Below are 21,803 nucleotides of genomic sequence, written 5' to 3'. Positions count from 1 at the left end.
TTGTCAATTGCGCTCTTATCACACTTTTACTCATGTTTCTTTTTTATTTCTTCTTCTCTATTTCAATGTCTAATCACCCATTAACATTCAGAACGTGCCCTTTCCTTGATATAGCTCACGATTAACAATAAATCGATTTCGAAGCATGAATTGCTTTTAATCATTGTTTTTTGAATGACAAACTTTGTTACTTGAATTTCCCGCGATTGATCAACTTTCCGTTGATTTCTTCGGTTATCATTATTTTATCAAATTTTCCTACCGTGATAACTTAATATTCATTCAATATTTAATGTACTTGAATTAATTTTTTTGCTTTTTCTTCTAAATAAATAATAATAATTTTGCTTCTCTTTCCTTATCATTAGCTTTCCTTCGTCCATCCATCGTAGCTTTGTGATTATTTATTAATATTCATTTCACTTTGAATTCCCTGTAATAAACTTTTTGAATTCACTATTTGTTTTTCACATTTTTATCGTCGGACCAGATATATAAAGGGACTAAAAAGTGTTCTATAGAATTATCAATGTATATTCACGGATATCAAACCCATAATTATAACAAACTAATAACCTACTCGAGTATTGTATACAGAAATAGTCATGATCATTTTCGAGTGATGTGGTTGGACGATAAGTTTCTATTCTGTGACTTCATGGTTTATAAAAAACTTTTCATAATGTTTCACTTTTGTATAAAATGTTCAATATTCCAACATAGTCCTACAGTATTTAGGAAATTTATCATAGGACAGTTTAATCCCGAAAACGATGAGGAATTATATTTTGGCAGATGCCTCTGAACTCTATGGGAGGAGTGTTTAATTTCTTCAAAAATAATTCTAATTTGGCAGCTATAGTGAGGTCCACGTTATAATAGCAGTGTAGAAAGATCGTTGCCGATCCTCAGTCTTTTCAGTACCTTTTATAGATGATACAGGTTTATTGAATATTAACGGTTCATTCTCGTTTAAAATAATCAATTATATTTTATTAAGCAAGAAATTTCATTTTTCAATAATTCCATAATTAAGATGAAATAATTTGTTAATTAATTATTGATTCTACATTGTTAAAAGACGATCTGGCAACAGAGCAAAGCGAGAGAGAGATAGTGCTATCCGCTTTGTTGAATGATAGACAAGGATAGCAATACCATTGCTAATCAAACACTGCCATTATAACGTGGACCGCACTATAGGAGTAAAAGTTCCATTAGTTCACAATATTTTGTTTTTATTTCCTGCTATTTCCGTTTTGACAACAAAGAATAGGGACCTACCTCAAAATATAGTACAACAAAATATGCCAAAAGGTTTTCAATATTTTCTTAGAGAAAACCACACACGCGTCTAGTAGGCCGATAGGTATTTTTCGTGTTTAACAGCTAGCTAAGAAGCAACCCCTAATTCAAAGATCAGCTTCCGCTTACAAACTGTCTCTTTCACTTCGATATCCAGGAAAGAGGAGGAGGAGTAGGATGAGGAGTAGGAGGAGTAGGAGGAGGAGGTAGTGGCGAAGGAGGAAGTGGATGAGGGGGAGGATCTCACTACAAACCGACTTTGAAGTCTCCCATCCTCTCTCTCTTTAATACTTCCTGTCAAGGGGGTTGTGAGCATAACTTAGTCACTCTTTCTCTCTCTCTCTCTTGATATGTCCAAAGCTCCGCCAATTTATGTAGATGCATAACAATATTATCTATAGTTATTCCAAATTGATTTTTTCATATCATATACAGTTCAATAAATATTTTTTTAGTTCTTATTATGTAAATTCATCTATAATTTTGCTGTATTGTAAGCTATTATATATAAGTGTATAAGCCAGTATATATTGTAATCTACATAAAGTACTCAATCAATCAATTTCTTTCGGTTCACTTTCGTTATTTAGGACTAAATGACGCTTATAACTTATGACTCATAAGACTTTTGACTTGAAACTTATGACTCAAGTTTCATGACTTGAGACTTATGACGCTAAATCACGACTACTTGAAGATATGATCGCATTTATTCTAATGTGTTTCATTATAGGTTTAAACGAACAGCTGATTTATTTCCGTTTAAAGTGAGATAGTGCATATCGCCTTAGTATATAAGACAGAATTCATTGTAATTCCACAAAAATGAAGGTGTAAATCTATTATCTCTGTCTCTCTGATTGTCAAAAGAGAGTAACAAGAGATAAGAGAATATAAGAGAGATAAGAGAGTATAAGAGAAGTGGAAGAAAGAAAGGAGAATGGGTAAGGATGTAGAAGAAGAAGGAAGGATAAGATATAAAATGGAAAAGAGAGTGAGGAATGATAAGAAGATAAAATGGGAGCGACAGGTAGTGAAGTAGATAAGAATTGGAAAGAGAAAGATAAGAAGTATAAGGTGAGAAAGTAGGAACAAGAGACCAATAATCTACTTTAAATATTATATTCTCTATTGTAGGAACCTACATGAGACTTAAGCCGCGTTTACACCAAAGTTATTAACAATATTTCTATTTTTCCGTCCTTATAGATTCTATTAGATTGAACATAACTTATCATACATACACATGATGAGCATATGTTTTTGTCAAGTTCCGTTCAATCTAATAGAATCTATAAGGACGGAAAAATAAACATTTTGTTAATAACTTTGGTGTAAACGCAGCTTTAGAAACTGGAGGCAGATAAAAATAAGACGCTTGATAAAAAATTAAAGAACTAATATACAATCAAACGGAAGAATGAGAAGAAATGAAAGGTAAGCTTGAGGTGGAAGAGAACGTAAGAGAATGAAAGAAGAGGATGAGACAAACAAAATTAAGATTGGAAAATAGGAAAAATAGAAAATCATTAAGAATGAAAATGAGTTAGACGTTAGAGGATCAGAAGGCGATGAAGGAGATATAGAATGCCTGAATTAGAAAAGAAAACGAAGCATTACAATAGAATAATATGATTAAAAAAAGAATAGAGAATAGAAATATAGAAACATATTTTAAAATAGAATAGATGAATAAAAAAGAAGTATGTTAAAGGAGTAGAGGAGTTGATGAAGAAGAGAAAGATGATGAAGAAAAGCTGAAGAAGGGACGAAAATTTGACGAGGTTTGAGAAGAGTATTACATTTTTCATTCATTGATTAATTAACCATTGATGATTGAGTAGGATAAAATAAAGAAAACTTTAGAAGATGATAATGTTAGAAATGTAGAGGACGACAGAGAATCTATGAAAGAAAGATGTTGAAGAATGAGGGTGATAGTGCTACCGTTTTGAAAGGTGTACCAACATCACTCTCCCTCCTTCTTTTCTCTCTGCTATCTCTCTTTCTCTTCCTTTTCCGCTCTATCCCACGTTCCTATTCTGACACTTCCGACCGCCTCAAGCCTCAGCTTCCGGTTTAGCGGGCATGTCTTTTGATTTCTCAAAACTTAGCATTTCCTCATCAATTTTGTCTCACTCCCCATTTACACACTCTTTCGTCAATTTTTCTTCTTTATTCACGTCTCTCTCTCTTTTATTTATAAAAAAATGAATAATCATATATTTATTTCCGCAAAAAATGATAAAAATAAATATTGAGCAATGATCCATATTCGGATATTCGCCTCCCAATTTAATACATTTTCATCCTTCTGCTACTCAAGTAATTCCACAACTGTATTATTCAGAAAATATAAAAGAAAAACACAGAATCTCAAAAGGCATATTTGAAGAGAAATTGTTATTCATGAATCATGAGAGATAATGTTCTCAAAATACATATTAATTTGAAGAAAAATTGGGTTTTGAAAAACATACCTACTACAGTATGTAGAAAATATAACATAGAAAATTTAGAAAAAATACCACAGTGGATTGAGAAAATTCAAAGTTCACCTTCATAGAAACCTTCATAGAAAAAGCCTATTACTCGGTGGATGAGTTTCTGGAAAACCATCCTTGAAGACTATTAGATAAGTAATGTAAATTTTTATATATTTGTTATGACTGATATGTTATATTGTTAAAAAATTATTTTTTCCAATTGACGTATTCTTGTACATATTTATGTATATTTGAATAAAGATGATTGATTGAGTATAAAATACCTCTCAACTAGAAGTTTTGTTGTATACTATGTTTTTTCTTCCAAACGAGTCTCAATAATCAATGAAGTTGAAAATTGATATTTATTGACCGAGCGAAGTGAGGTCTAAGATTCAAGTCAACGGTTTGGCATTTCTCTTAATGTTTAAATGTTTATATGTTGCGCATTTATGGCAAAACTGCGGTAATAGATTTTCATGAAATTTGACAGGTATGCTCCTTTTTTAATTGCGCGTCGACGTATATACAAGGTTTTTTGAAATTTTGCATTTCAATGATAATTTAAAAGGAAAAAGGAGCCTCATTCATACGCCAATATGAGAGTGGAAATCAGACTATAGAATTATTCATCATAAATCAGCTGACAAGTGATTACACAGATGTGTGGAGAAGCCAGTCTATTGCTGTATTTCCATAAGGTCTATAGTTTCAATCACGGTATATAGAAGAAGAAATATATATATATATATATATATATATATATATATATATATATATATATATATATATATATATATTTTTTTTTTTCATCTAAATACCGTGGTTTCAATCAGGTACTTGTGGATGAGAATAGGCCTACTGCGTGACGTGTACTGTTCACAGAACTACTAATTTATTAGAGCTGCTTTTACACCAAAGTTATTAACAAAATGTTTATTTCTTTGTCCTTATGAATTCTATTGATTGAACATAACTTATCATACACATGATGAACAAATTTGTTTGTCAAATCCCGTTCAATCTAATAGAATCTATAAGGACGGAAAAATAAACATTTTGTTAATAGCTTTGGTGTAAGCGCAGCTTTACATCCATATAATACACAAGTCATATACATGATTGGAAAAGGACTAACAGGCTTAGCCAAAAACTGTTCCCTTTCTAAGTTTTGATAGAAGTATTTATAAAAAGTAGGTTTTATATGTTGCTTCACTTGAAAATTCGGATCAAATTTCTAGTCTAAAAGTTTACAAACCAAAATTTAGGATCTGAATGGATTAAAAATCTGGTGTAGCGCACTCAGACAACTTTCCTTGCCGTTATGAAAATTAATCACCTGACGCTAGTGTTCCCGCGCATCTCAAGTCTACTTATAAACAAAGATCTGAGCCAGCTGGTGACAGGACAATAACGCTGGAGACATACGAGGTATGCTATCTCTTCATAGTGAAACATTTAATAGAATCATAAGTTGCCAACAGTTGGATAATCACATTTTCTCGAATTTCGAACTTATTTTCAATTTTAGGTGGAAATGTTACTGAACAGTAATTGTAGAAATTTTCATGCTCAATCTTTTCCACTAGATTTTTTTTGTTTTTATTATATCTGAAGCCTGATAATTGGGAATCTAAAATCAAACTTCGCATAGATGGGGCGGAGCTCTTGAAATTTTTAAAGCAATGGGACTTGTGTCAAATGATAGAGCTCATCAATGACTATTCTATGTATAAATTCAATCAAAATCGTTGGAGCCATTTTTGAGAAAATCGCGAAAAAACCCTGTTTTTCACAACATTTTCTTCATTTTAGCCGCCATCTTGAATTGCATTTGATCGAAATTGTTCGTGTCGGATCCTTATATTGTAAGGACCTCACGTTCCAAATTTCAAGTCATTCCGTTAATTGGAAGATGAGATATCGTGAACACAGACGCACATACACTCATACACACACACATACAGACCTATACCCAAAAACCACTTTCTTGGACTCAGGGGACCTTGAAACGTATATAAATTTAGAAATTGGGGTACCTTAATTTTTTTCGGAAAGCAATACTTTCCTTTCCTATGGTAATAGGGCAAGGAAAAGTAAAAACCAAAAATAATAGAAAAAATTATGCCCATTTCATTTACAGTGAATTTATTTTATTGTTATTTTTCAAATTCCACTTATACAAACTTATTCGAGTGTACCTATGCAGTATCTTCCACTTTAATCTCAAATCAAAGAAGTAAACGTATTATAGCAAATTATATTATATATTCAATATAGAATGTATTTTTATTGATTGGATCAACAATAGAGTTTTTATTTTAAATTTTATAGTACGGTAATACTGGAAAAATAAATAATACTAGTGAATATATAAAAAACTAATAGGTTACTGGAATATTTACTGTATTATATAATCTCTCACTCATTTGTTGATTAAATATTACAGTAGTCTACTTTGATTTTATTATTCCTCAATTGCCCAGGACTGGAAAGTGATGATTGTTTGTTATCTTTTTTCTTCAAGATTTGTACAAAAATTTAAGATTATTATTTGATTTTATCATTTTCGCCTAGTTTGATTCCATGCTGAGTTTGATATTATAATCACCTCATATCCTTATCACCTTTTCTTGAACTTGTCAATGATCATTATCAGCTTTATTTACGGTACCGTAGCGTTTATTTTAATTCGTAAGTTACCGGTACCGTACATTTCAGTGCATATCTTAATAAAAAAATTGCTCCAGCAATCGTACGGTAAGTAGTTAGTTGTTGATTTGCTCAATAATTTCTGTTCCTGTTTTTTTATGAGAGCAGTTTAGTGAATGTGCAGCCTGCAAAAGTAGTAGTGGAGAATACAAACAGAAGAGAAAACGGAATTATGAATAGAAAAGAGAGAGATGCAGTTAATTCACAAACTGAGGATGTCTATGGCGCATGCGCAGAAGGCTTGATCGCCAAGCCCCTGCCTTCCATTCACACTCAGATTCAGTATTCAGTGGCAGTGACCAGTAAACATGGCGGATGAGTTACGTCGTGTTCGAGTTGAGGAGAGGCTAAAAATCAAAATTGGTTAGTAAAAGTGTTTGAAACTTGTCAAAAAGTGTTTAAAAATCTGTGTTCAACAATATTCCATCATTGTGTAACATCGAAACATCTTTATCTTTCCGAAAACAACAAATTTGAAACAGTTTTTCAGTCACCTGTCTTTGTTGTGTAGGCTTGGTTTTCAGTCACGATGTGCTTCAAAATCAATTTCAAAGTGGTTTTAATCTAATTTTGTTCATTAATTTTATCCAAATATCTTATATATTGTTCTGGTTAATAAATTCTCAGTAGTTAATCTGTGGTTACAGTGTTGAATTGATGCTTCCGTTTTACGGTTACGTGCACTTGGACACATTGATGGTCATTCAGCTTGCTGTATTATTTTGGTTTTTGTGAATTTTGTTGCTTTTTTTAGTGCTCCGATTAATTATTTCAGTTAGTCGGATTAGTTTGAGGTTGGTTGAAGTGAAATATTGTTATCAGGTAACCCTGACTTCTACGATACTTGTAATTTGGTTATACTTCCTGTCACTGGTGAGTAGGAATTTATCTAATTTCCAATGCCGCTCAGCACGTTTCTCTTTTTATTAATGGAATTGATGTCTGTAAGTTGACAACTAATTAGACGTTAGATAGAGATCAACAGGTAAATGACATGTGAGGTTAACCTCACATTCAAGGAGTAATGCAGTTTTGTTTTGAAATGGGAGTAGATCAAAATTGAGTATAAATTATTCAATATTTATATTTAAACAATAACTGATAAGTGCAAAGACATCAAGTTTTTTACCAGTTAAGAAATATTAACTTGTAAACACTAGTATGGGATTCAAAACAGCACAGTTACAATAATAATAATAATAAGTTAATTTATTGTATTGCATATTACCAGTAGCAGTAAAGTTTGTCATAAGATATTCAAATACAGTCTCATATAGAGTATTAAAAAGATTAAAGATTTGCCAATTTTAAAATTAAAGGTATAACTACCGTACCTAGATAATCTAATTTGTTGCATTTTCCAAATTTGGAATTTACCGTACATTTTTTAATTGCCATCTTATAAAATTGTTTATTTCTAAATACTCGTACCCCACCCTTCTTATCTGTTATTCAAGTTAAACTAAGCACGGTAAATTAGAATGTGTTCAATCAAGACTCCTGCCTAATTCCATAAAAAATTACTTGTCATTTGCAATTGAACAAGCCATCAGTTTTTTTCTGTAACAAAATAACAATAGTTAACGTCCAACTTATGTACCGTATTTGTAATTTGATCAGAAACGTGATTTAAAATTGCAATCCAATTCTAACAATTTGTGTATCTAGAGAAGGCAACTCTATACCAGAGATAATTTATTACATCCTATACTCTATTCTGTAAGCCTATTACAGCTGCAAAAAAAGTCAAGAATTGAATGACATTATTGGATCTGCATTGTATCACCAAATTAATAGAGCGAGCTGATAGTATTCTCTGATACTCATTGCTCAAAACAATCATTGACTGAACATAATACATTTGATTTTATATTTTCAAATCGGCTTTAATTCAAGAAATAATATATCGCATATTCAAGATAGTCCTAAAATCCTACTAAAATATTAATAAATATTATGTAAATTGTAGTAATTTATTTATTTATACATTAATAAATAGGTTACAATATCACAGATATAATGTAATGGAGTGATAGCCCACTAAAAATACAAAATGCATAATATTTATGATAACTGATATAGGCCTAATAAAACTTGACAATATAAGTTTATCTGATATTGATATATGCCTATAATAATTAATTGAAACAAGGTTGTCATAGGTAATATGTTTGAAAGCATAACTTGTCAACAAATAATTTACAAGTGACAACACATCATTTCACTATTGACAGGGAACTTAATTATTATCAAAACACTTTGTTACAATATTAATTGAGTAGGCCTATAATGTTTGGTGAAGCTTGTTCGACTTTTGTCTACAACATAGTTTATATTCAATTAATTCAATATTAATTGAGTAGGTCTATAATGTTTGGTGAAGCTTGTTCGACGTTTGTCTACAACATAGTTTATATTCAATTGAACCCAATTCAAAATTATATTGAGTTTATTAGTTGAATGACTGTTTCGGTTGATTAGTATTTGGGTCCAGTTGATATTTTTTGTATGATCATTGGCAATAAGTTAATGAAATCTATTTTACAAACCTTCTCATTATTTATAAATCAATTCAATTCTACAGTGTTTACAATTTAAATGAAATCCATCCTCTATTGTCTTTCAATGTATCAAAAAAATCAAAATGAGTTGTTTCCCATGTATTTCCAATAAATAAATGAATGAAATAGATAATACTGTAGGGCCTTACATACTTTGGAAAGATGTAAGAGATACCTCCCGAAATTAGATAAGTTAGCTTAAATTCTAATTCGGTACTTATTCAATTGAGAATCAGAATTTGATTCGTGTATCTCATATTGTTAAAATTATCAAAAGTTTTAAAAATATGTGGTATCAATATTCTAGTACAAGCACAAGACAACCATAATTGAATAATACATAATTACTCACCCTATATTGAATTGCATATTAAAATAATAGCTATACTAATATTAAAAATTAAGGATTATTCTTTCTTACTTCCGGTGTTCTCATCACAATCCTAGATACGGAGAGTTGTCATTGGTTTTCTTCCCTTCAGGTACAGAGGAAAGAAACACTGTATGCTTATTCCGTGCTTCAGGGTTGTCAAGCAGGCATTGGGTCCATTATCAGTCCAGTATTATGAAAACCTGAAGATATTGTGTTAGAACACTGTAGTATTTTTAGAAAGAAATATGCTTTAACAGGAGCAGACTTGTATGTATTGTAATGTACGCAATTGAAAAATGATGACTTATGACATTTTTGTTGAGAAGGATGAGAAATAATTTAAATGAAATAAATAGAATGAAACAAAAATATTAGTCAAGTAAATTTTATTCAGAAGAGTGCTGAATACAGATAATTCAAGCTGAATGCTCAGTAAAATGAAAAAAAAATTGTAATTTTCATCGTGCAATAGGATATAGTCCAATATAAAATATCGAATCCCTAATAATTTGAAACTAAATTAAAAATAATACATTTTAATACAAAAAACACATACCAAGATACATGACACTTTTCAATGGTAGTGAAGAAAACTAAATATAAATTAGATGGTTTTATGAGATAGATAATTTAATGCCTACCAAATATTGTTGTACATTAAACACAAATTTAATTACTAGATGCTAAGTTCAGTTTATAAATATTTATTTATTATTCAATAATTTGATTGCAATCCGACACTATGGTTAATGAACAGATTAATTAATTCTACGACTATCATAATTCGGCGTAATTACAACTAAGTCACCAACTTTTCTATGATTCTTCGAAGCCAACATTGCATCATATCTGCTGAGAGGAGCTGAGCTCATGGATGTCTGCTGTGATTCACTTTAAACTGTCAGCATTACTTGAACGGGTCGCATTGATGTTGTCCTTACGGTTTAAAGTGAATTTCACTGTAGATGAATCATATCTGGCTATTCTTTACGCAAGAGGCATTTCAGAACTTGGTCTGCGGGGCTTATTTCTAGATCTTGTATACTTCCGCCGCTGGAAACATTCTTAACTAATGGCATCGATACCAGTGTAGTTCGGTTTGTGTTTAAATCTGAGGCCCGGTTGCACAAAAGCCGGTTAAATTTTATCCGTGATTAACTTTACGAAAAACTTTAGGGTTTGGCAGGACCCTCAGTTGTTTGAATTGCGAATCAAAATTTTGATTTGAAACAGAAAAGGCTTTTTTGAAAAAGACTGCTGCTCTGATTGGTTCTCGTGGGATTAATTACGGTTAAAATTCAACCGACACTAAATGTATCAGACATTTTTATCAAGAGAGAGTGTAGAGAGAATTATAGTATGATAAATTCAATTCCCAATACTGGTTATATAGAAAGATAGTAATCCTAAATCAATACGGTTTGGAAACAATAATCAATGTCATAGCCAAGAAGTTTAATCCTAAACTTCAAGACGTTTAGTCCTAAATCAATACTTCTTGAACCTCAAGAGGTTTAATCCTAAATCAATACTGTTTGGAAACAGTTATAAATGTCATAGCCAAGAAGTTAAATCCCAAAGAAGTTTAGTCCTAAATCAATACTTCTTGAACCTCAAGAGGTTTAATCCTAAATCAATACTGTTTGGAAACAGTTATAAATGTCATAGCCAAGAAGTTAAATCCCAAAGAAGTTTAATCCTAAACTTCAAGAAGTTTAGTCCTAAATCAATAGGCTACTTCTTGAACCTCAAGAAGTTTAATCCTAAATCAATACTGTTTGGAAACAATCATAAATGTGATAACCAAGAAGTTAGCGAAGAAAAAGTCTTGAATATTATTTGAGATTCACGTTTGTATGAGTAACATATTATCGCAAATTTATTTGATATGCAATACTTCCTATGCTATGGTGAAAATGAACTTGAATTTTGTGATTTCTATGTAATGTTGTCCAAAAATGATTGAAGTTGATTCATCTCATCTTCAAGTTGAAAAAAATATTGAAAAATTAAGAATTCTTGTGTATTTAACTTGAAGTTTCGTTAAGAATTAAAATAATAATTATTTGTTGAAAAATTGCATTAGGATGTTTAAAACTGAATATTATTAAGCTATTTAAGGGAAAATGGATATAATAAACAATATAATGAAGAATTATTATTTGAATACAGTATTTTCAATACCTAATATAGATAGAAATTAAAATCATTCAATAATTAACATCATAGTTATTATCTGATAATGATGTAGTTGGCCAGGGATTTAATTCAAATTAGAAGGTAATTAAATAGTCAAATAACAATTTTATTGGTCTATTAAGATGATATTTTTCTGCTGACTCTTTTTTAAATTTTGAAATACGCGAAACAGATATTCCAATGAAGATTCAAATTGTAGTATGAAAGGAAATGATATAAGCAAATGAGAATTTCACTGGGCCATTGAGATGATATTTTTTGTTGAGTTCTTCCTTATTTAAATTAAGAGTAACAGACTCGCCAATGAAGATTATAATCAATCAATTCTGAGTTTTGTATGTATAGTTCCCCGAATAGTTTAGATAAATGAAGCAATTATTTTCATTCATTAGAAAACTCATTAGAGTACGGTATATTTCAAGTGTTTGCTTCAAGTGTCGGTCATTGAAAAGACTGTATTAATCTTGGATTTCCATCTGGTGGTACTTGAAAGCCATTCATCAATGGCGTATTGGAGAATCATTTGGTCTGCAATCTTTCCCTTTTCCACTTGTAATTATAAACTCTACGCTTTTGATCGGACTTTCCAATGTTTATCCAAAGAATCGTTGATATACATAAGTTCTTCTGGCTTATCAATTATGGAATCTGTCAATCTCAAAATGATTGATAGTTCTTTCTCCTTTGTCGTAATTTTATTCGGTTGGTTTAAAGGATTTGTATAAGTTATCAATTTCTCATGCATTAATTTATTTTTCATTCAACGTTTTTGTCATGATTCACAATCTTTAAATTTTCGCGGCATTTATTGAGTGTTTGTTTCTTTAGTGAGGTTCACGTTATAATGGCAGTGTTTGATTAGCAATGGTATTGCTATCCTTGTCTATCATTCATCAAAGCGGATAGCGCTATCTCTTTCTCGCTTTGCTATGTTGCCAGATCGTCTTTTAACAGAGTAGAATATTAATAATTAATTAACAAAATATTTCATCTTAATTATGTAAATTCGTGATGAAATTATTGAAAAGTATAATTTCTTGCTTAATAAAATATAATTGATTATTTTAAACGAGAATGAACAGTTAATATTACATCAATAAACCTGTATCAGCTACTGTCTATAGAAGGCATTTACATTGACAAGACAAAGGTTCGGCAACGTTGTCCTCCTATCTTTCTTCACTGCTATTATAACGTGGACCTCACTATGGTTTCACCTTCCCGCAAGACACTCCTGACTAATAAAAACCATATAAATTTATTTTACTTGATTGAAAATTCTCAACTTAAATTTTTATAGCTATTTTTGATCGGATGTCTGATGACAGTTAGTTTTTTTATTTTCATTTATTTAAAAATTCATTTTTCTCGTGAATCAAACTCTTGTTTTGGTGTTTGTCCAACTGGTTTGGAATTGCAAAACTTTACAAACTTCGTTGTTGTTCTGTAGGGGTAGGATTTTGAAAAATCTTGGATTTTTTTCGTTATTGTAGAACTCATTCTTCTAGCAGCTTCTATGAACTTGTCCGGATATTCTGGTATCTGAGACTCACACAGTTATTCGGATTTAAATTCTTATCAAACTGCCATCATAAAATTTCCCCATGCCCGTTTTTTCCAGTGCTTTACTCGCAGAATTAATGAGGAAAAGAATAAGCGAATAGAGTGGAAGTAACAGGATGAATTAATGACGGAATAGTTTCTGTTGAATAGTTGTTAAGAGTGAGTCACGGTGCGTGTTTCATCCTCTCATCTTCTCCTCCAAACCTCCTCTCCTCTCTCTCTCTCTCTCATCATTTACATTTTTTATCTCTCCATCTCGTACAACTCGTTTTACTTCTCTTCCACCAGTTCCTCTTCTTTCCTTATTTTCTAACTCCATTTTCTCTCTTCATCGTTATTTCTCTTCCATCTTCTCCATCCTCTCCTCATTCTCGTCGTCGTCCTGCTCCTCCTCCTCCACCTTCTCTTCTTTTTTCCTACCTCGCCATCTTTTCCTTTCACCTATTCATAATTATGTACCTCAGAGTAAGAAGGGCGTAAGTCTCAAACGGCTTATTTTACAGGAAAGCCCATAAAGTATTACTCTCCCAGCCGGGGCTAAAAGAGCGTAAGTCGAATCAGCATTACACTCACTTGTGAATTATTGGACTCACGTTGTTTCAGTTTCAATGCTTACTGGACTTACGCTCTTTCAGCTCTGGCTATCTTCAAAACAATCAACTGCAGAGGAATTACGTTATTTTGAATCTATAGAGTTTGAAAAACTGAACAAGACCCGCTAAAAACATAATTTTGTCAAAAATTGGACTTACGCTCCTCTATCTCTGAGGTGCAGAATTATGAATAGGTTAAAGGAAAAGATGGTGAAGTAGGAAAAAAGAAGAGAAAGTGGAGTAGGAGGAGAAGAAGGGGAGGAGGATAAGTAGATCAAAGAAAAAATGGAAGTAATAATTATGAATAGATGAAAGTAAAAGATAGTGTGATAGGGAAGAAGAGACGGTTCAGGAAGAGGAGGAGAACATGCAGGAGAAGGAGGAGGAGAACGTGGAGGAGAACGTGGAGGAGAAGGACGAGGAGGTGGAGAACGTGGAGGAGGAGGAGAAGGACGAGGAGGAGAAAGAGAAGGACGAGGAGAAGGAGAAGAGTGAGGAGAAGATGGAAGAGAAATAACGATGAAGAGGGAAAATGGATTTAGAAAAGAAGGAAAGAAGAGAAACTGGTGTTATTTATTTCCTCATTTTTCTTCCTTCTACTTCTCTGGCTTCCTCTACACCACCTTCTTATACTTCTTCAAGTACTATTTCCTCTTCTTTTCTCCATTTTGTTCATGCCTTCTCTCGATTATCTATTTTTCATAACCATTAAATCTACATTTCCATCTTCACTCTTTCTCAATCAATATCTTATCTCTATCAACACCATACTATCTTCATTACCTTTTTTTGTTCTGCCCATTTTCTTGCATCCACTTCATCGGTATGTCTTCATCAATTCCTTTTTCATATCCATTTTCCTCCTAAAAAAATCCTCCGATTCCCCACCTCTACACCTCTCCTTTTGCTTCATCAGCATTCCCTTTTCTCATTCTTTTCCCTTGCCTCTTCATCTTCTCTTTTCCATCGTTATTATTTATATTACTTCCTCATTTTTATCTTCTTCCTCTCAGGCCTGGTTGCAAAAAAGCCGGTTGAATTTTAACCGTGATCAACTTTACGAGAACCAATCACAGAAGGCGTTTTTGAAAAGACAACTTCTCTGGTTGGTTCACGTGGAATTAATCACGGTTAAAATTTAACCGGTTTTTGCGCAACCGGCACTTATTCTCTTTCTCCTCATCCGACTGCTTCCCTACTCTCTATAGTGAGATTTACTTCATACTGTCAGTATTCCTTATAAATAACTCCAACGTGTCCCATTCAATCAATGCTGACAGTTTGGAATGAATCCTACTAAAGTTCCTATTTTATCTTTTCCCTCTCCTACTTCATTATCCTCTCTCTTTCTCTCTCTCTCTCTCTCTCTCTCTCTCTCTCTCTCTCTCTCTCTCTCTAAAGTACTCAATCAATCAATCTCTTTCTTTCTTTCTTTCTTTCTTTCTTTCTCTCTTTCTCACCCGGTCGTGTGTTGATGGAAAGGATATTATTTTATATCCTTCTTAGAAAATCGACAATAATTATTGTTTGTTGAAACACCGCCGATTTATGAAGTTTCACAATTTTATACTATCGTTATTCTAATTGCATTCAATCTTTATTCTCATTGATTAATTTTTTTATACTTTGTAAAATTCGTTGAATTAGCATTACCGTCATTTAATCAGTGTATAAGCCAGTAAATATTGTAACATACATAAATAAAGAACTCTAATAATCTAATCTACATCTCTCTCTCATCATCTACATCGATATCACTACATGATATGAAATGAATATTGTTGCTTTACCCCCCCCCTATCCATCCTCCTATTCCTCCTCCACCTCCTTTTTCTCGTCATCCTCTTCCTCCTCCTCCCCCTCTTCCACCTTCTTCTCCGACTATCCTTGACATTGTTCGGCTTCATTGACATTCGACACGATATCTATTGGAATGAATGAGTAATTGTGTATTTAGATGGTACCAGTAGTCGTTTCATTCTAAAGTGTAGTGTCTGGTATGTGTTGGTATTTGAATTTTTGTTGTGTGGTTTCTAAAGTGAAAACAGTTGCAAGTTCCATGAAGAGTATGGGAAATCGTTATCCTCTGCTGAAAAACGCTTGAACATTTTTTAATACCAGGCCGGGGGTCGATTTATTCTAATCTGTAGTCTACGTTGGTAATTTGCATTATCTCTACCACTCTACCTGGTTTCAAAAGTAAAAACAAATTTTGGTCTCCAATGTTTCGTGAAGTGGGAAATCTTATTGTGTCATGTTGAAAAATGTTCAATGCCTTTTTTCAAATGTCAGACCGTTTGCTGAATTTATTCTAATCTGTGGTCTATATTTACATCGCTGTTTCAAAAGTGAAAATAAATTTATATTTTTAATTTTTCATGCAAAGTGTGAAAAAGTCTTTTGTAAAAATACTTTACAACAACAAACAACGTTGCTTTGGACAAAATGCCATAGAAAAAGATGTGCCCAAGTTTCTATGGTTTCTTGTATACGGTCATATCATCTTTGAACAGCCAGTGGAAAATTTCTTTAAAGTTGATTGAATTTTTCTGTTGAAAAATGTTTTATACAACATGTTTTGAGCACGAACGTCTGCATATAGATGACAGACGGCGGAGAAATCCCTTCCCAGGTCTTCGAATGTTGCAACTCAGTCTGTCTGGATATGTCTATCTGCATGCAGACGTTGTTTTTTCTGTCTGTTGCAGTTTGTGTTCGCCTTAAACTACAGGTCTCATGTATTTCACCAATAAACTAACTTGATTTGATAGTAATACTGTAGTTAAGATTGCAGAATCCTAGAAGCGGTTGTAATGTATTTGCCTCCGTAATTAATTGAATATTCTATTGATTTATGATGAATTTTTGTTGCAGGAGAAGCGAAAAACCTGCCTAGTCGTCACCATGGGTCAGTTTCAGAACGCGACGTATTCTGCGCACTATCACTCGATCAAGAAGAAATTTTTAGAACATCGACAATCGAAAAAACTCTTGAGTGAGTATTATCCCTAAGAATATTATTTTATCAATGGCTTATTATCCGTGTTTGATATTAACTCTGAAATTAAAAAAATTCTTCATTAGACGGAGTTAGGACTTCTAAGTGTCCTCTACCACTCAACATCGAAAACTACCCAATGTAACAACATTTTGATGCTAGCTTCCCTCAAATAGCTATCAGTTAGAGGTAGAATTTGTATTGCTGTATTTAATTTTTCTCTGAATCTTTTAATTTTTACTGTAGGTCTATTGTTTTTCTTTTTTCATTTTTTTTTCAATATTGATGGATATTATGGTAAACGAATGGGAATGATATAAAAAGAAACGATGTGATTGGATTACCTTCCTTTATATTCATGTAGATTTGATATGCTGACATATACACTTTGTATAATAACTAGCAATATTGCTAACTCTTTAATAAATTTTTAAAATTACAAACTGAATAATTATTGAACGATATTAAGAGATGCAATTCTAATTAGTTTTCTCCTCGACTTCCTTTTTATTTTCTCTCTCCATCTTCATCTGTATTTTTCCCTAGTTTTCCATTTTCCTCTTCCATTTAATCAATTCCTCTTAGTGCCGGTTGCACAAAAGGCGGTTAAATTTTAACCGTGATTAATTCCACGAGAACCAATCAGAGAAGCCGTCTTATGAAAAATGCCTTTTCTGATTGGTTCTCGTAAAGTTAGTCACGGTTAAAATTTAACTGGCTTTTGTGCATCGGGCCTTACTCATTGGTTTTATAACATCGTCCTAAAAACTCTTATCTGCTAATTCTAATACTAGAAATAAGACAATAATAATTTCATCATCTATAATAAATAATACAATAATTTCTAATGTATTGTGATGGATCATAGATTTCAACATTGCCTGAATGTTGCAGTTCTACTTCAAATTTCCAAATTTGTGTTGTTTTCATGAATGTTTTGTGTTTTCCACTTCAATTCATAATGTGCATTACAATCTAGTTAATTTATGTGTTTTATTGTATTGCAAAGCTTCTCTATAACAATATTATATTTGTTCCCTATTCACCAAAGAAAGAATAAGACAAAGGTTTTGGCTGTTTGATACATTCAAAGGAAATTGATTTCAAACAATCTGACAATTTCAAACATATCTTTCATTATTATTATCAGCTATCATATCGGGATTGTATTGTATTCTCCAAGGGTTCAACCTCGTTATTAACTGATGGATTAACAGGGTCAATTGTTTTCTCCGTTTTGGTAGTCACTTGCTTTTCAATATTTTAATTAAGCTTCGGAAGTGGGATGAATTTATCCTCGCTATGTGAGTCCATCTTCATGAGAAGTTTTAAACTGAGATGGACTCAAATAACGAGAATACATTCATCCCACTTGCGAAGCCTGAAAATATTGAAAAGCAAGTGACTACCAAAACGGAGAAAACAATTGACCCTGTTAATCCATCAGTTGATAACTGAGGTTGAACCATTAGGGTAACCGTCTACTGGAACCGTATTCAACCGATCCGTTCGGCCGTTGGATCGGACGAATCTACCGGCCTTTAATTCGGTCGAATATGGTCGTCCATTGGAACCGTTTACGGCAGTCTAGTGGCCAATTATTGAATTAGCTACTATCATTAACTACTACCACCAAATTTTTTCATAAACAATGATTATATTGAGATTTTGAAAATTGAATAAACAAATATCCACTGAATTAGTATTTCATTATTGAGCAATCTTTGCTCACAGATTCCTTTGAGCATCACAACGATGATATCTTTTGTCTCTCATATCTCACAATGGAACATGCTCTTGAACCAGACTTATCAAGTTTTCATTGTCCATAGTTACAACTTTATAAAACAGAACAACTTCAAAAAACAAAACAAACAAGACTGAAACAATTTTAGGTTAGGAACACTTTGTTGTCTCAGCTCCACTAGTTAGTTCGGCTGGAAAATCCCATTCAATTCGGATCGAAAACTTGATCGGCCGTGCTCGGACGTATGAACCTGTTGCAATGCATGTAGCATCTATAGATTTCTTTGTTGGGGGATCGTTCGGTAGTTTTCGGCCGATGCTAGTTCGGACGAAATCGGTTCCAGTGGACGGCCCACCTTAAAGAATTCAATACAATACTGATTTGATAGCTGATAATGATAATCAAACTGAAAAACTTGATTGCCAATTGGCAAATTTTGGTGAATCTGATCCATTACTATAATTATTAATACTTGTTTTTCTCCTTGCAGTCCGTTCTTTGGCGAGGAATTCCAGTTCGGGGTGCCGCGGCGATTCCGCTACCTGAGCATCTACGTGTACGACCACGACAAGTCGGATCGTATCATCGGCAAAGTGGCCATCAAACGCGACGAGCTGCAGCTCTATCACAACAAGGACCACTGGTTCCCCATCCGGGCCGTCAATCCTGACACGGAAGTGCAGGTTAGTCAGCAACTACAATCTGAAATTAATGATTCTTTGCTTGCTGAAGATGGGGTCCAGTGCCCTAGATTGTCAAAGTCAGTTGTAGAAGTTCTATTTTAAAAGTGATCAAAGTGAATCGTAAAGTTATTTATTTACCATCAACTTGATTCAAGTTGGATAAAACCATAATAGTAGTTTATATAACAGTTTTATAATGAGGGTAATGAGGGTCTTTAAAGCACGAGTTAGATGTAAAGTTGATTCACAAGTGAGCGAGCGTAGCAATCTAACGCGTGGCTTAAACATCTCACGAGTGCTTCAAAGACCATATTATTATGAATGAATAATAATGAATAATGAATCTATTGCCAAATACAAGAAATATTTTTACAAACAAAATAATTAAATTACAATAGTTTTTTGGCGTGACTGGAAAAAGAAGCCTTGAGCTCCAGCCACGAGTTCTAAAAATAAGAAATACATTTTTTAATCTAATAACAGCAGTACAAATGATATGAAACTGTTGCATAGACTATTAAATTTTATCTGCAACCATTCAAATAAAGTATCACTTTGTTGACTTGTAATGTTAGAAATCAACCAACTAGCCTATAGTGAGGTCCACGTTATAATGGCCGTGGAGAAAGATGGGAGATCAACGTTCCCGATACTCTGTCTTGTCAATGCCTTCTATAGACAGTAGCCAATACAGGTTTATTGATGTAATATTAACTGTTCATTCTAGTTTAAAATAATCAATTATATTTTATTAAGTAAGAAATTATATTTTTCAATAATTTAATAATGAATTTTTGTAATTAAGATGAAATATTTTGTTAATTGATTATTAATTCTACATTGTTAAAAGAAGATCTGGCAACAGAGTAAAGCGAGAAAGAGATAGCACTATCCGCTTTGTTGAATGATAGACAAGGATACCAATACCATTGCTAATCAACTGCTATTATAATTTGGACCTCACTATATAATATGGTAAGAAGATTGAAATAACAATAGGTGAAAAGCTACACAGAGAGAGTGAACAGTAAACTTGAAAAACTGAAGAGAAGACTGACTGATAACTTTACGAACTGAAAACTTGATAAATTGAAAACTTGATGTTTTGAAAACTTGAGGAATTAAAATCTTGATGAATTGAGAACTTTATGAGAATTAGACTAACTGAAAAATTGTCGAAGTAAAAACTTGATAAACTATAATAATGAATGAATAACTGACGCAATGAAAACTTAATAATCTGAAATATTTACGAATTGAAAATTCAGTATGAAAAAAGTCAAACTGAAAATTATAATAATTATAATTATTATTAAACGAAAATCCAAAGTAAATGCTGTAATTCTCCCCGAAGACTGAAAACTTCATTAGTGAAAATTTGACAAAATTAAGAAACCTCCTGCCATCATCAGAAACCGAGTTTAAATTTTGGTGCCACCAGCATCGAAAACAGTGTTATAATTTTCTAGTCGTTGCATAAAGTCATTTTGAAGTGTTGATTGAATTTTGATTACTCATGAAGCAAACTCAATGTTAATGTTGTTTCTCCTTTCAATGATCATACCTACTATATATTTTGAAGTAACTCTGTTGTAGTTCAGACACTGTGTTACTTGTAAATATTTGAAAAACACTTCCTTTTCTTGGAGTATTGAGGAATGCATTTCAATCCTGAAGAGGAGCTTCATCAGCCTCAGGAGTGATGCATTCCTCAATAATCCAAGAAAAGTAATTGTTTTTCAAATATTTACAAGTAACACACTGTCTGAACTACAACAGAGTTATTATATAGTGTTTCGTCATGGAAAGCAACATCGATTGTGAAGTGTTTTATACTAATTTGTAAAATGTTTACAGGGCAAAGTGCACTTGGAAGTGAAGCTGGAGCACTGTTTGGAGACACTGTCTGAGCGGCTGTGCATCGACGTGAAGGAGTGCAGCGACCTGACTCTGAGCAACGGCTGCTGCGACCCGTTCGCATCGGTCGCCGTGCGGCTCACCAACGGCAAAGTGGAGACCCGCCGCACCAAAGTGCGCAAGAAATCCAACTCGCCCGTCTTCGACGAGCTTATCACCTTCGAGGTAGGTACAACATTTATTTATCACATTATGCACTTATAATTGGCATGAGGAAAGGCACACCAGGCCCATTTCCAATTCATACTATACTGTCCGAATCAAAATGTCATACAGTATCAGTAGTGCTATCAAAATATAGCATGATAGATAGCATATATAGCATATAAAGATAGATAGATGCATAGATAGCATATCAAATATAGCATAATATATAGATATTCCATGGTAAAGGTTGTTTATGTTCCAAATCTCAAGCAGTTTTTTTTTTTTTTGTTATCTCAAGCCGACTATTGTCGATAATTACTGTATTGGCCGGGTGAGAGTGTAAGAACGGCACACTATGAGAGACTACCAGCGTCACATAGCTTCACGAAAAAGTACTACTTGAACTATCAGCTTGAGTTAACCGTGAAATATGGAACATAAACGTCCTTTATCATGGAATATCTTCTTATGCTATATCTTTTAGTAGAATTTGTACTTTCATTTCAAGATAAATCCAGT

At 32.8% G+C, this 21,803-nt stretch overlaps 1 protein-coding gene across 2 annotated transcripts in view; it reads left to right on the top strand.

Annotated features, from left to right (window-relative positions):
* The window catches only part of LOC111044036 (GTPase-activating protein), a 130,979-nt gene that overhangs the window by 78,475 nt on the left and 30,701 nt on the right, over window positions 1–21,803 (top strand). Inside the window, exons 1-4 of one of the 2 annotated variants that reach the window (XM_039439976.1) lie at window positions 6,749–6,866; window positions 16,667–16,787; window positions 19,028–19,220; window positions 21,078–21,302. In XM_039439976.1, coding sequence (XP_039295910.1) covers window positions 6,812–6,866; window positions 16,667–16,787; window positions 19,028–19,220; window positions 21,078–21,302 — 594 coding nt within the window. In that variant the 5' untranslated portion in view covers window positions 6,749–6,811. Of the gene's footprint in view, window positions 1–6,748; window positions 6,867–16,666; window positions 16,788–19,027; window positions 19,221–21,077; window positions 21,303–21,803 lie in introns of those variants that run through there. The other variant, XR_005572794.1, reaches the window with a different exon arrangement.

The sequence above is a fragment of the Nilaparvata lugens genome, chromosome 13, assembly GCF_014356525.2.
Source record: "Nilaparvata lugens isolate BPH chromosome 13, ASM1435652v1, whole genome shotgun sequence".
Lineage (NCBI taxonomy): Eukaryota > Metazoa > Arthropoda > Insecta > Hemiptera > Delphacidae > Nilaparvata > Nilaparvata lugens.
This window is presented reverse-complemented; position numbering and strand designations above follow the sequence as displayed.